A 12,664-nucleotide genomic window follows, 5' to 3' on the forward strand; every position below is an offset into this window, starting at 1 on the left:
ACCTTATTTTGGAGATCATTACCGTTAAGCGACGGGAACTTGCCTTGTCTGGTCTTAGTGGCCCACTGTGGTAGCAATAGTACAAAGACTGATCGAACGTCAAGAAAACGTTGAACTGTCAAGAAAACATTGAACGGGCAAGAAATCATTGATCGGACAAGAAATCATTGCTCAGACGTCAAGAAAAGGTATCCCTCATCCTATATCCACACGGGATTAATTGACCGAGTGGTCGGCTGATAACTTTATACTCCCCCCCAAACATGGGCAAGGTATAGTCAATGTACAGCCGTTGATCCAGAAATACCCCTCCTCATCAGACTGGAATGTTCCTTTATGTCAAGTGAACTCGAGCCTCTTGAATGGCAGAGTCCGGCCAAGCTCTCCCTCCACTACCCATCATCTCTACGCTACGACAGCTTGCTCTGCTGCTGGCAGCACAATCGACTCCCGCTCAGTCTCCCTCATCGAAGATCGGTGAAGTGTTTGGCCAACATTGGGGATGTTGATGAGGGCTGGCCCTGCACTCATCGCCACTTTGGCTTTCAGCTGAGTCTTCTTGCCCGTGGCCTGATGCAATGGGATTTGACTGATGTTGCTGTCCTTTCCAACTTTCGACTCTCCTGGGTCATCCTGCGTTAAGGATTCCGACAATGCCGTGTCTTGTCCAGATATAGTCAAAGAACTATCATTTGAGCAAGGCTTCCGTTGCTCAAGCAAGCGGATGATTGGCTCGATAGAATCGAGATGTTCTTTCAGCTCAACCGCACATCCATCGCAAACAGGTCTGGAAGTTTCCTTGTACCAACGGTCATCTTGCTTCGGCAGCACTAGAGTCAACCCTCCTCGGTTTTTCTCCTTGATATGATCCGCAATATCGGACCAGTTACTGATATAGGTAACGCGGTCTCCAGTATCATCTATTGCAGTTGCCCAAACCTGCCCAACAAGTGCATGTGTTTGCAGGTCGATAACAGCTGCTCCGGAATCCCCTGGGATTCCCAGCCCCCCGCACCTCCAGGCTTCCTTGCCTAACTCTGTCAAAGCTTGTTCTACCGTCCACTCGTGCGTATCTTTTCCAGTCCCATTCATTTCACCGTCCATGAACGTGGGGAATCTACGGACGGACCCAATCTGTAGACCGCTAGATCTACCTAGAGAGTATACGTAAGAACCCGGTCGAATCAAGCCAGCCGATGTGATGAGGTTGTCGGTCCCAACCTGAGGCACGCCTGTCATCTTTACGATATTTGGTTTGGGCAGTTGATTTTCTTCGGTGGATAGCGTCCAGTCCGAGACGATGCTCCAAGAGCCATGGCCCCATCCCATAAAATCAGGATGGGACGAGATTCTAGTAGTGGTGCGATCGAATCCAGAACGAAGGACGACCTTTCCGGTTCGTTGTGGTCCCTCCGCCACTGCTAAAGACCCAATGTGGTTGCACTCAGTTACATTAGGATATGAAGGATGGTAGACGTCGGGCTGGACATCCCCGTCGATACTATCATTATGTCCATCGAAGTCCTCCCACATATGCCAGCAATTTACTCGGTAAACCCTTTTACCCAGTAGGATGCGTGGCCCGGAAGTCGAGACGCCGTCGCTCCTATCGGATCCAATCGAGTCGCCCATCTCCAAAGCATTATACTTATACGCATTCCTAGGTTTGCACAGCTCAATTCCATTCATCTCCCTTGCAGAGCGAATAAGCCTTCCTTGCGTAAAGCTCAATGTGGTCGAGTGACGGGATGCCTCAGGAAGAAGCTCGGCAACCATTTCTGCCATCTCCAGCTGCCCCATATGAGGTAGTTCCTGGTGCGTCATGATTTGGATCACACGGCAATCTATCGTTTCGAAGACCCCGATCGAAATTCCTGGGCCAACACGCTGTTTGAGGGCTACCTTTAGATATGGAAGTATGGCCTCAAAGTGGAGGGTCGCAAAATCATCCTCGCCAAGTGGCTGCTCATCGTCTGCGGAAAGTACTGCTATGCGTGCCTTAAATTTCTCGGCAGCCCTCTGGAGCTCGACCTTGTCCTGGGAGGGGGTGGAGTGTCGAGCTGTCATGGCTTCCTTCGTCTTTTCTCCCTCGAAGTCTTTGACTGAAGGCGCCTTCGTTATGGTCGAGTGATCTGGGCTGGCTGCGGTTGGGAAAAGGGAGTCGTACTCGTCCACCGACTTCCGCAAGCGTTGTAATCTATGCTCCGGATTTAATTCGACGTTGGAGGAGAGAGCGCACATGCATGGGCCGCTATCCGGGTTCTCGATGAAGCGGGTGATGCGAAGATCAAAGAGCTGGGGCTCAGTCGTGGTCGAAGCGCTCAACAGACTACATTGATGAATATTTAGCATCAGGGTTCCAGTCCAGCTGCTGGACTCAGACATTGGGCCTTAACGTACCTTTCGGTGCTGCTCCTGGAGTGGTGGTATCGGGATTCCAAGCTTTGAACATGGTTAGCACATGCTTCTACCGATAGCATGCATCAGGAACTGGGATGCTATCTACCTTGAGGAATAGACCGATCCATCATTGGTTTTGTCTGAAGAATTGTTGATGCCGTTGTCGGGCGGCAATATGGTGGGGAAGCGGGGAAGCGCCGTTTGGGGAGGATGGGAGTCCATGCCCGGAGATCGCTCTTTCAAAGAAGTTTGGGGAGGCCGGGTGGTATTGTATAGATAGTCTCGTTGTTGGGGATCTCTGGATTTCTGCTATAGTGATGGTGCGTGGAGGATGGTATTCCTATATAGACCGCTTCCCGATGGCGTGGCATGTGGTGGTGGTGATATGGGTGATAGGGCATCTGGAATCGCTTCAACCCCCTGTCTTCCAGCTGGATTCGCCACCCGCCAGACCTTGGGACGAGTAACGTTTACGGCTGGCTCACCGCGATGTTCTGGATGCGGCTTCGTGTGCGTAGTCATGGTTCACCGGGCGTAGTGTTGGTCTCCTGCACAGAGGTGTAAGATGTCCCGTCGGGTCGCATTCAGGAAAGCTGACTATTTAGAAAGGGGAGTTCTGGCTAGGGACTGATGTATGTATGTATCCTGGTGGTGATGTTCTCCGGATTCGTGGTTGGTAGAGCATATTGCGTCGTCCTTTTGAGGTACTGGAAAAAATGAAGCTTATTTGGTGAACACGTCAAAAAGGACCCCCGGGGGGTTGTTCAGAATAAGGTATCCGATTTGATTATTTCTAGACTATTTACAGTAAAGAATATCCAAACTTCGACGGATGGATCAGCAAGCAAGAGGGGAAGAAAGATGAACAACCAACAGGCACGGCATCAACGTGCTTTCACCAAGCAAGCTCACAAGAAAAGGAGAGAGAGAGAGAAGAAAAACAACAGGGGCTGCGTCAATCCGTATCTATTCATAGGTATTCAAGCACAACAGTAGTACCCTAGGAGCAACCTCAAAATTCTAGGTCCGCCCTTTATAACTCCCCACTAAATTACAGGAATTGATTTACCCTGGCGCACTCATCTCCACGGGCGTACAGAGATCTCTGTCCTCTTGAAGGAAGAGAAAAGAACGAAAAACAAACATAGGGAAAGTGTTCAATGGTGTGGGGTGTCGAAAAAGGGAGAGGAAATGCTCAGAATGTCCCGCCAATTCTAAATCAGATTGAGAGGAAAAGGTGATGCACGCATGACGCTAGTAAAATGCTTTTTCTTCGCAAGAGCGCCCAGAAGTTCGTCTCGCCAACAAATAATGTCGAGGAAATCGGTCGTTGAGGTAGATGATGATGATGGTAAGTGTTGAACGCGGAAGAGGTGGTAAGGGGGAAATCAAAGTTATTCCGAGGGGAGGGGGTCAGACAACCGGCCAAAGAAAAAGGCTGGCTGGTCAATTGAGTAATTTTGGTTTTTGTTTTGCTTGTTGGTTGTACCATCGTAGAAGAAATCGATCGGGACGCGCGCAGGCCGTGCATCCATATCCATCCCATCCAGAAACTCCCGGCTCTAGCAAATAACACAGCTGGATGTTCGCCGCAACGCCAAAACAAAAACCCCCTAGTTGTGTGAGAAGCAGATGAGAGCAGGTTCCTACTCCAGGATGGGAAGCTCGCGAGAGTAGCTGCTGCCATCTGCACACTTGTACTGCATTTTCAGTTGGTCGAAGGATATCGTGTCATCGTCATCGTCGAACAGGCTGTTGCTGGGGTGGGAACTGCCGGGACGCATGCCGTTGAATAGTGGTTGGTTCTGGCTTGCTGTCGACCCAGGGAAGACAGTTTCGAAGCTACGCTTGCCGTTGCGTGCTACCTCCAAAGGAGGAGGGAGAGAATTGGAATACTGGCCGTAAGATCCGGGACGCTCCTGTGAACGATCATAACCGGGGCTTGGGAGAGGTGGGGCAATGCGGCTAACGGAGGAGAGAGGTCCAGCAGGCGATGTCTGACCTTCGTATTTGGGCTCCATGAGTGGCATCTTCAGAGGAGCAAGGTTGACTGGACTCTGCATGGGAGGAGAGTGAGTGCGTTGAGGATACGATTGGTAGGGGTTGCGGTTGTAGTTGCTATCCACGGCGGGATATGGAGAAGTTGTCGTGGCAGGAGCATTAGCATAGCTAGAAGCTGAAGTGCGCCTGTAATCTGCCTCCTCATACTCACGCTCACGTGGAGGGGTTGCTGGTGGGTATGCTGATTGCGCATACGGTGGTCTGTCAAACGCATACTGGCCATGGGAAGGTGGAGGAGCAGGTTGTCGGTATTGCGGACCTGAGTGGTGGTAAGGAGCAGGAGGGGGAGCGGATTGGTAGGATGGCGGTGCTGGTGGTGCGGGTTGGGCGAATTGAGGCGGAGGTGCTTGGTACTGGTTACCAGACGATCCACCAAAACTCAGGTAACTTTGAGGTCCAGACTGGCCAGATGGATGGTACTGTTGAGATGAATAGTCCCCAGACATGCGTCGTTCGATCTCGGGGTAGGCCTGCCTCTCGGCACTGTCATTGCTCAACGATCGTGATCGCTCCCTGTACGGGTCTTGAACGCTTGGAGTACGACCAGTTCGGACGTATTCTTCCTCGACGGCTTCCTCGTAATCTCCATTGGCCTTGCCATCTCTTCTCCTCATTCTAACATCACGGCGAATCCTCACTCGGCAACCTTGCTCGGCCACAGTCCGGCTCAGAACAGTGCTCTCAGCCAGTCCTGGGAACTTCTTCGCACTGAACACAGTGAAGACGGCTGACTTCACCTCGAGACGCCAATCAAATGAAGATTCTGGAGCATTAGCACCACCCGGAAGCTTCGGCTTGTGTTGATCATTCGTTGGTTCGGCATCGGCATCCTTTGCCTCCTTGGTCTCCTCGTAGAGATTGAAGCTTAGCTTGTACTTGCCCTCATGGCGAACAGAGAGATCTGGAAAGATGAAATATCCTGCCTCGGTGGGCCGATCCAGATAGGCCATTCCCGAAACGGGCATTCCTGTCAAAACTGGAAGCTGGGCTGGTTGAGGCTGCATACGTCCGTGAGCGATAGGCCGGGCCAGTTCCAGCGTCGCAAAGAGGAAAAAGTTGGCATTGTAGCCAAAGGTAACATCAGTCTTCTCAGCGCCCTCTCCTTCAAAGATGCGGAGCTCGACCACAGGTGGTGGATCGACGGGTCGTCGGTCAGCAGAGGCTGTGAGCCGTTAGTGAAGTCCTGTAGAAACACGAAGTTGCAATATTTGAAAAAATGGATCCTTACACTTTGCTCCTGAACCACATGCTCTGGCCCGCTCAGGTTGCTGAATGACCGTCAGGCAGTATGTGAGTTTCCTCCCCTCCTTCGTAACGCGGGTGATGGTCGCATCAGCACCGCCTCTTGTCGATACAGCGGCCATTTTGTTTGTTTCAAATCAATTCATTCAGATATGGAGATCAGTAAAGCGGCGAATCGTCGTGGTGAAGTCTATTTCCAGTGCAACAATTAGTGTTGTTGCCAGGCAATTGAACGAGCGACGCGAAAATCAAAGTTTCCCAAGTCCCAAGATGCTGGGTTTTCTGCTGCAAGGCAAAGCGACAACAAAGCGTCGGCGAGTAACGAATGTGCGGCTTACCTCGTCGTCGTCGTCGTCGCCGCGGTGGTCGACGGGCCGGGATTCAGCACGGCTGAGTGAGACGTTCAAACTCAAAGGCGAGGGTTCAACGGACCCCTCTGTTGTTGTTAAGACTGTCGAAGTCTATCCTGTGGAAATCCGCGCTGTCGGGCCGTCCTGATGTTTGGTTCTGAGCTCCTAGAAAACCCCGAATCCCAATCTCACCCTCTCTTTCGCTCGATCCAAAGTATCCGGCTGGACGGTAGCAAGCGATAACCACTCAGTGTCTCCCACGAAAACCAATAGCGTGCCGACTGTTCGGGATGTTCTCTCTTCGGTGCGGTCGGTCCCAGGTGTCGAGTGTGTCGAGTCGTGTACGTGCGGTTGATGGTGTTGACTCCTCCTCCAGCAATGCACGCTCAGCCTGGTGTTGAAGAGATGTTGAAGGGAGGGAGGGATGACCGCGGGAGAGAGGTAGTATGGAATCGCTGGCTATGGCTGCGGACGAGGGACGGCGGCGGCGGCGGCAGGATCCTCCTTCGACGCTCGTACAGATTAGAGAGTGAGCCTAGCACTCTCAGCACGGCGCACAGTGCACAGCGACTGGGTGTGCCCGCTCGCCGGCGTGCCACTTGCAAGGGCTGGGCAAGGACTGGCAGGGACTGGAAAGCCCAAGTCTCCAAGACCAAGACTCCAAGCCCTGCAAGGCCCGGGTTGCGGTCCCAGTAGTGTGCTACGGGCCCTTACCAGCGACGAGGGTGTACGAGACGGTACGACGGGACGAGTACCAGGCGAGCGTAGTGGGAATGGGTAGTGGGAAAGCTGGGAGATAGGAAACGGCTTTCTATCCATACACGGCCTCGACAGTGCACCGGCGGCCTCCACCAAGGAACCACGCCCCCCCCTCCCCTGTGTCCTAGCGCAGCAGGCCGTCAGGAAGCTGGGTTTGGCTCTGACTGGACCGAGAGGCAGGGACCGCAGGGGACACCTACGACTGGGTGCAGAGGGTGCAGTGGGCGGGCTCAGCACTAATTGCTAGGGGGCGCCAGGGTGAACCAGCATGGGGCCGGCTTCGACGGTTGACGGCGAGACAGCGAGAGACGGTTGGGCAATGGGCTACCCTCCCCCCCTGGCCACCTGTGAACGTGTGTGGAATCTGTGGATGTCTGCGGGAGCAGTGGGGCCGTGGCCAGGCAAGGGACAGGGCTCATCATGATTCCACCATCCCAGGGAGCGTCACCACTAGCCATCATTCCATGATCCCACTACTGTGAGTACGACTCCGCCTGGGTTGTCATTGGTAACTGACCCGGTTACCACTTTCCTGTGTCCTCCGTCCTACGGTGCTGGATCATAGGGACACCCCTCAGACTGCCTCCCTACAGAGTAGCCCTTGGCCCTGCACTGCAGAAGCCTGATTCCTGAAGGAGGGCATCGCCACATACTCCTTTCGACATACTCCGTACGATACGATCTATGATGAAGGGGAATGCGAACCCTCCAAAGCCCAGGGCCCAGCCCGGCCCAGGCTCAAACTCTGTGCCTCCGTACGACCTCTAAGGAGACACCGGGACCCTCCTATGGATCCTGTGTCCCGAGACCAAGCAAGGCGTTATGCGTGATACAGCAAGCCTCACGCCTGCTTGTTGACGCACGCACAAAGCATCATATATGTACATGATTATTGTACAATAATCTCTGTGCACAGATTCGACGGTTTCTACTATCCGCAGAAGGCTGAAGCCTGAAGCCTGGAGGATTCAAATCTTCATGGAACAAGCTCGCTCCGTCGATATTCTAATTTCTTACCAAGGGCTGAGAAAGTCTCCGCACGGCGCGAACTCCAAACGAAACTGGGCGAGTTGCGATTCGCCCACCCAAGTATTTCAAATCTCCCGGGGTTTAGAACCTTTCTAAGTCGGCTCTAAACTCCCAAGCTTCGCGCCCATCCGTTCCCGAGCGGCGGAGGCTGGTGTCCTGGGGAAAGCTTGGCGGGTCCGCTGGATCCATCGTCTAAACTTCCTTTGTCTGACCCCTGACCCAGGAGCGCCCGGCCCCTTCGGCACGCATTCAGGAGTCCGACCCGAACGATCCTCGATCTCGTCTATATACTCCGCAGTGGGATAGATATTCAGTACATCTAACTATATATGGAGGACGTCAGCGTTGACATATCAGCCTCCTACAAAGAAAGAGAGGGGGTCGATCGCTTTATCACCGATCAAATCGCACAACAAGCACCTCGTTCGTATCGTCCCAGTAACCGTGCAACATTCTGGTGGCACCACAGTGACCACACCACATTGATATGCAGACCAGGCTTGGAGGGGGCATTTGGCAACCTTGAATCTGCTACTGCGTACTCCATACACAACCTCTGTAGTAAGGAATGACCAACCACGCCATGATAGCCTGACCTGAGGCTACTGAGCCAATCGAGGGTGCGGAAGTCTGCTTCCCTGTCAAAATACACAACATCAGACTAATAATCACGCCTTCTCCCTGAGGAAGGCCAAGCCAGACGACCATTAGACTTTAGTCTTCTCCTACGGCCCAGTGCTAGTCAAGTAGTGGCATCTGGTTCTAATTCCAGCGCAGAACCCCCGAACCAAAGCGGAAGCTACTCCGTAGTTGCGCACGATCATCGTGATAGTTCTCGGTAAGTTATAATTATTCTGACACGCGCGGCAAACCATTTAAATCACTCCTCCTGACTCCTGAGAGGAGGGTTAGGTTTCAGAGTCCCGGATCTACGCTTCCCGAAGAATAGTGTCCGCCATTACGGAGTAGATCTTTCATTACGTTGTGCTCCGTAGCATCTACGGAGCACAACCAGGACAGTCGTAGTACCCGGGTGTGGCTGCTGCCCGAGTATGGAGCCGTGGCCCATGGTTCGATGCTATGAGCCTGGAAGAGTTCACGCCATGCCTCGTGCGCCGCCGTTCCAGTGCAACGGGGACAGTCACCGACAAGTTGATGGATGGCTTCAGTTCGCAACTCTGCATCCTGCGCACGTTGTTGCACGTTGCCGCGTGGCAGCCAAGAGGGAGAGGAAAGGGAGAAAGAAAAATTGAAGAAAAAAAAAAAGAAAGAAAAAACAACACACACATCGAAAAGAAACAGAAGCATCAGAAGAAGAGGGGGGCCAATCATCAGACGGAGATCATCCCATAGCCCATATTTTTCCTGCCCTCGACATCCAATCAGCAAGCTCTGAAAGATTATATACAGTAGCTCATTCAGATCTGTCGCTGGAGGACCACACCGAGCGAATAATGCAGGCAATGCAGGCGATGCAATCCCATCACAGGGTTATGCACGACCTACTGTACATGGGTATTATTCAGAAACCAGAAGCCAGAAGTCGAGAATTTAGCCGGTGGGGACGGGAGACATGGACGGGAGCCCGGGATTGGCCTTCGTGGGGCCTCCCCTGTCTTCCTCCGTGCGACGGGCGGGATCATGGTGGGCACTGGGAAGATAGGACACTCGGGAGACGGGGGAGTGTGGAGGTAGGAGACTCGGAGAGTGGGAACTATTTGTATTGTCTTCCCATCATGGCTCCTCCCCAGTCCTACTCCGGAGTGCACTACGTCCAGATTACCACTGACAGTAACAAAAATGGGTGTGTACTAGTCCGTGTAGGACTCTAGGGAGAGGAGACACCCGCCTTGATGAAGATCATGAAGTTGACATCCGTCTAAGGTGCGACAGGCTTCTACCTCCCCAGTATCGTCGCTCTGGGTTATTACCACTATTATCACCATCTACTACTGTACGGACGTACGTATGCGCAGAAGCACGTACTGTATACCCATCGTTGATCGCCCACCCGCGAAGACCCGGCAGCGCCGTTGCTGAAACCAGCATAACAGGCCACCTGTCCCAGCGCGGCCCAGACTCGTTCCTCTTTGCTTCTTCCCCCCCTTCTCTTGGGATGCTGGAGTTCTGGGACTCGCTGTGAGAGGTCGCAGCGTTACCAGTTCTTCACCCTCGTCGGTGCGCGCGGTTGTCATTGGGTGCACTCGGCCTGGTGGCCGCCGAAGGAGGGGCCCGGCACGGGGAGATTACGGGTAATGGGTGTGTGGCCACTGGCCCCTTACTTGGCTGCGGCACAGGACCGGGCGGTACTGGCCTATGACGGATGGCAGGGCAGCTCTCCGCGGGCTTGGCCGGCTTTCTTGCATATAGGACTCTAGAACCCCTGCTGTCCCTTCGGAGAGAAGAGGCGAGCCTGGCGAGAGGGGGGGGTAGAGAAAAGGAGGAGGGTGGTGGGAACTTGGAAGGGACTCCAAGGGTCCGAGGAGAGATGAGATCAACAGGAAAAGAAAGGAGAGAGACAAAGGACAAGGGGAAAGCATGGCCAGCGCTCTACCCGCGAATCAAAGAAGATTATGGATCAGAGGTCGGTTCTCGATGATCGCTATCAAAATACTCGAGGTTCTCCGCACGCCAGACAGGTAATAGTGACTTGTATCGTCCAGGTTCATGACCGTTGAGCAGTGAGCACGGTCTACAACGTACTGGACTCTCTCATAGGGCATGTCGTTCTTCTTTATCTCTTGAGTATCGTCTGTTTTCCTATCTCTTGAGTCTCAAACCTGAAATCTCAGTATCTCTTGCAAAATCATCCGAATCAGGATGTCCTCCAAAGGAAGAAAGGGGGTCAGACGACATATGTCCTACGCACTCTTGCCATCCGACTTTCTCTCTTCATGACCTCGTATCTGCTGTCTACGATCTCTCTACCAGAGATTCGATATTCCAGACATCGGGGATCTTGCATCTAACGGTTCTGTAACGGTTTCCGGGACCCCTATCCGTGGTATGATATCTGACAGACGGAATCATCTGCCACTCGACCGGCAGCAGCCCGCGCCTGCTGCATCCACGGCATCCAATGACCGAGTGTGCGACCGGCTGTCACATTGGTGAGGGGTCTGGTCGGTGTTGTGTGCAACGGAAAATGATAGCAAATCCGGGACCGGATTCGATCGATCGCCTGCGTGCAGAGCGCGTCTGCCTCGACGTCTTGTCCTTGCTCAGCAGGAATGAAAATGCTGGGACCGTGTGGAATGTCAAGGCATGAGTGCGTGTGTGCCACTTGACTATTAACACAGCCTCTAGAGCATATACTCTCCACACCCGGTATACATACTCACGCCACCCGACAACGGTCTCGTACGTCCCCTGATTCCTGCAGCCACCTGCTTCGAGGCGTGCAACGCTCTCGTTTTTGAGGATGAGGCAGGTCGTGCCCAGCCCACGGTTACTCCACAACGCCATGCTCGTACCCGCCGGCGGCTCACAGTGGCTGTTCTTAGTCTCATGTCAAGGATGCCGAGAGACTGCCTGCCCGCCTGCTGCTGTCTGTTACCACGATGCACCGTTCCCCCAGTCCTGGTGTCATTTGCCACAGGTCTCGGACCTCCCTATCAAACTTCGAGGACGTCTGTCCCGTGGACCTCGTCCTAGTTCTATCATATTGAACTGCTCGAACATCATCCCAGGATCATGATCATCTCATTCAAGAATCCTAACAAGCAGGGAGACAGGTATTGTATATATTACTTCGTGCACCCATGCACATAATGTAGACTCCCTAGTATTCCCAGCCTCCCTTCTCCCTCTCACGATGGCGAATCCAACCCTCCCCTTCTCCGCGCCCATCCAACCCCCGAACTCTCGCTCAGGACTTCTTCCCACGCGCACATCTAGCTTCAAGCCGCGGCGTGCCTAGCCTCCCTCCTGGATCTATCCCCTCATCTCATCCGCCAACTTCCATATATCTATCTCCTAGTACCTAAATACCTATCTATATACACATCTCCCATACATCTTGAGAATTTCTTCAAATCCACATCCATCTATACATACGTACACATATTCATATGCTATTCTCTCCTCTCTTCTCTTTTCCTCTCCCTCCCCCTCCATTCCTTCCTCACATCTCCAAAAGTTCCCCCTTTCCATCTCATGCATACCAACCACAATATCAAACAGCACCTACCCGTCCCCTCTCCCCTCTCCCCCCTCCCCATACATCCATCCATCCATCCATCTTCGAAACACAAGCCACCCCCTCCCCCCCAACGAGCTACCCGCACGCCTTTGACAGCTGCAGGAACCGGATATTTGCACGTTGTCTTCCGTCCGTCCCCTCGAGAAGGGGCTGGCTGTGTGCGGGTGAAAAGAGCTATGTTTAGATGTTATGTTGGGATAGATATGTGTCGATTTGGATATATGGTGGGTTGTAAGAATGTTGAGGTGTGAGAGATGTGTGGATGTGAAATGGGGAGATGGAGGGAGCTTCCTTCCTTCCTCTTTTTATATATCTCACGAACCACCCACCCACCCGTCAGTCAATAGTAGCTTTTCCCGCCTGGTTATACATACAATATTACTACAAGAGAAGAATACTGATTAAGTTTGGCTTGGTTTGCAGTGAAGAGGTGGTGAGGGGTGAGTGAGTGTTAGAAAGATGATAGTAGATCAGATGAATATAACAAAGTTGAGATTAAGGTTAAGTAGGTACTTTAGAGCTGCAAATCGAGAGGATCAATCAGTCAATGGATGAGTGAATTTAAAGAACTTGGACTATTGCATTATTGCATTACACTCGTCGATATCTCACCATCCATCCA

At 52.8% G+C, this 12,664-nt stretch overlaps 3 protein-coding genes across 3 annotated transcripts; all 3 read right to left on the minus strand.

The window, feature by feature from the left end:
• Nucleotides 1-235: 235 nt before the first annotated feature.
• On the minus strand, nucleotides 236-2,622 carry M430DRAFT_45247 (hypothetical protein; the record flags this gene model as incomplete). Its single annotated transcript, XM_024867756.1, has 3 exons — nucleotides 236-2,329; nucleotides 2,401-2,442; nucleotides 2,507-2,622. 3 exons carry the CDS (start codon nucleotides 2,620-2,622, stop codon nucleotides 406-408), a joined length of 2,082 nt encoding a protein of 693 aa, XP_024717435.1. The 3' UTR covers nucleotides 236-405.
• Nucleotides 2,623-4,046: 1,424 nt separating this feature from the next.
• Nucleotides 4,047-5,825, minus strand: M430DRAFT_31023 (hypothetical protein; the record flags this gene model as incomplete). Its single annotated transcript, XM_024866003.1, has 2 exons — nucleotides 4,047-5,623; nucleotides 5,690-5,825. 2 exons carry the CDS (start codon nucleotides 5,823-5,825, stop codon nucleotides 4,047-4,049), a joined length of 1,713 nt encoding a protein of 570 aa, XP_024717436.1.
• A 3,876-nt stretch (nucleotides 5,826-9,701) lies between these two features.
• M430DRAFT_31024 (hypothetical protein) lies at nucleotides 9,702-10,381 on the minus strand (the record flags this gene model as incomplete). Its single annotated transcript, XM_024866004.1, has 3 exons — nucleotides 9,702-9,793; nucleotides 9,828-9,978; nucleotides 10,124-10,381. 3 exons carry the CDS (start codon nucleotides 10,379-10,381, stop codon nucleotides 9,702-9,704), a joined length of 501 nt encoding a protein of 166 aa, XP_024717437.1.
• Between the last annotated feature and the right edge of the window lie 2,283 nt (nucleotides 10,382-12,664).

Source organism: Amorphotheca resinae, assembly GCF_003019875.1.
Source record: "Amorphotheca resinae ATCC 22711 unplaced genomic scaffold M430scaffold_12, whole genome shotgun sequence".
In the NCBI taxonomy this organism is placed as follows: Eukaryota; Fungi; Ascomycota; class Leotiomycetes; order Helotiales; family Amorphothecaceae; genus Amorphotheca; species Amorphotheca resinae.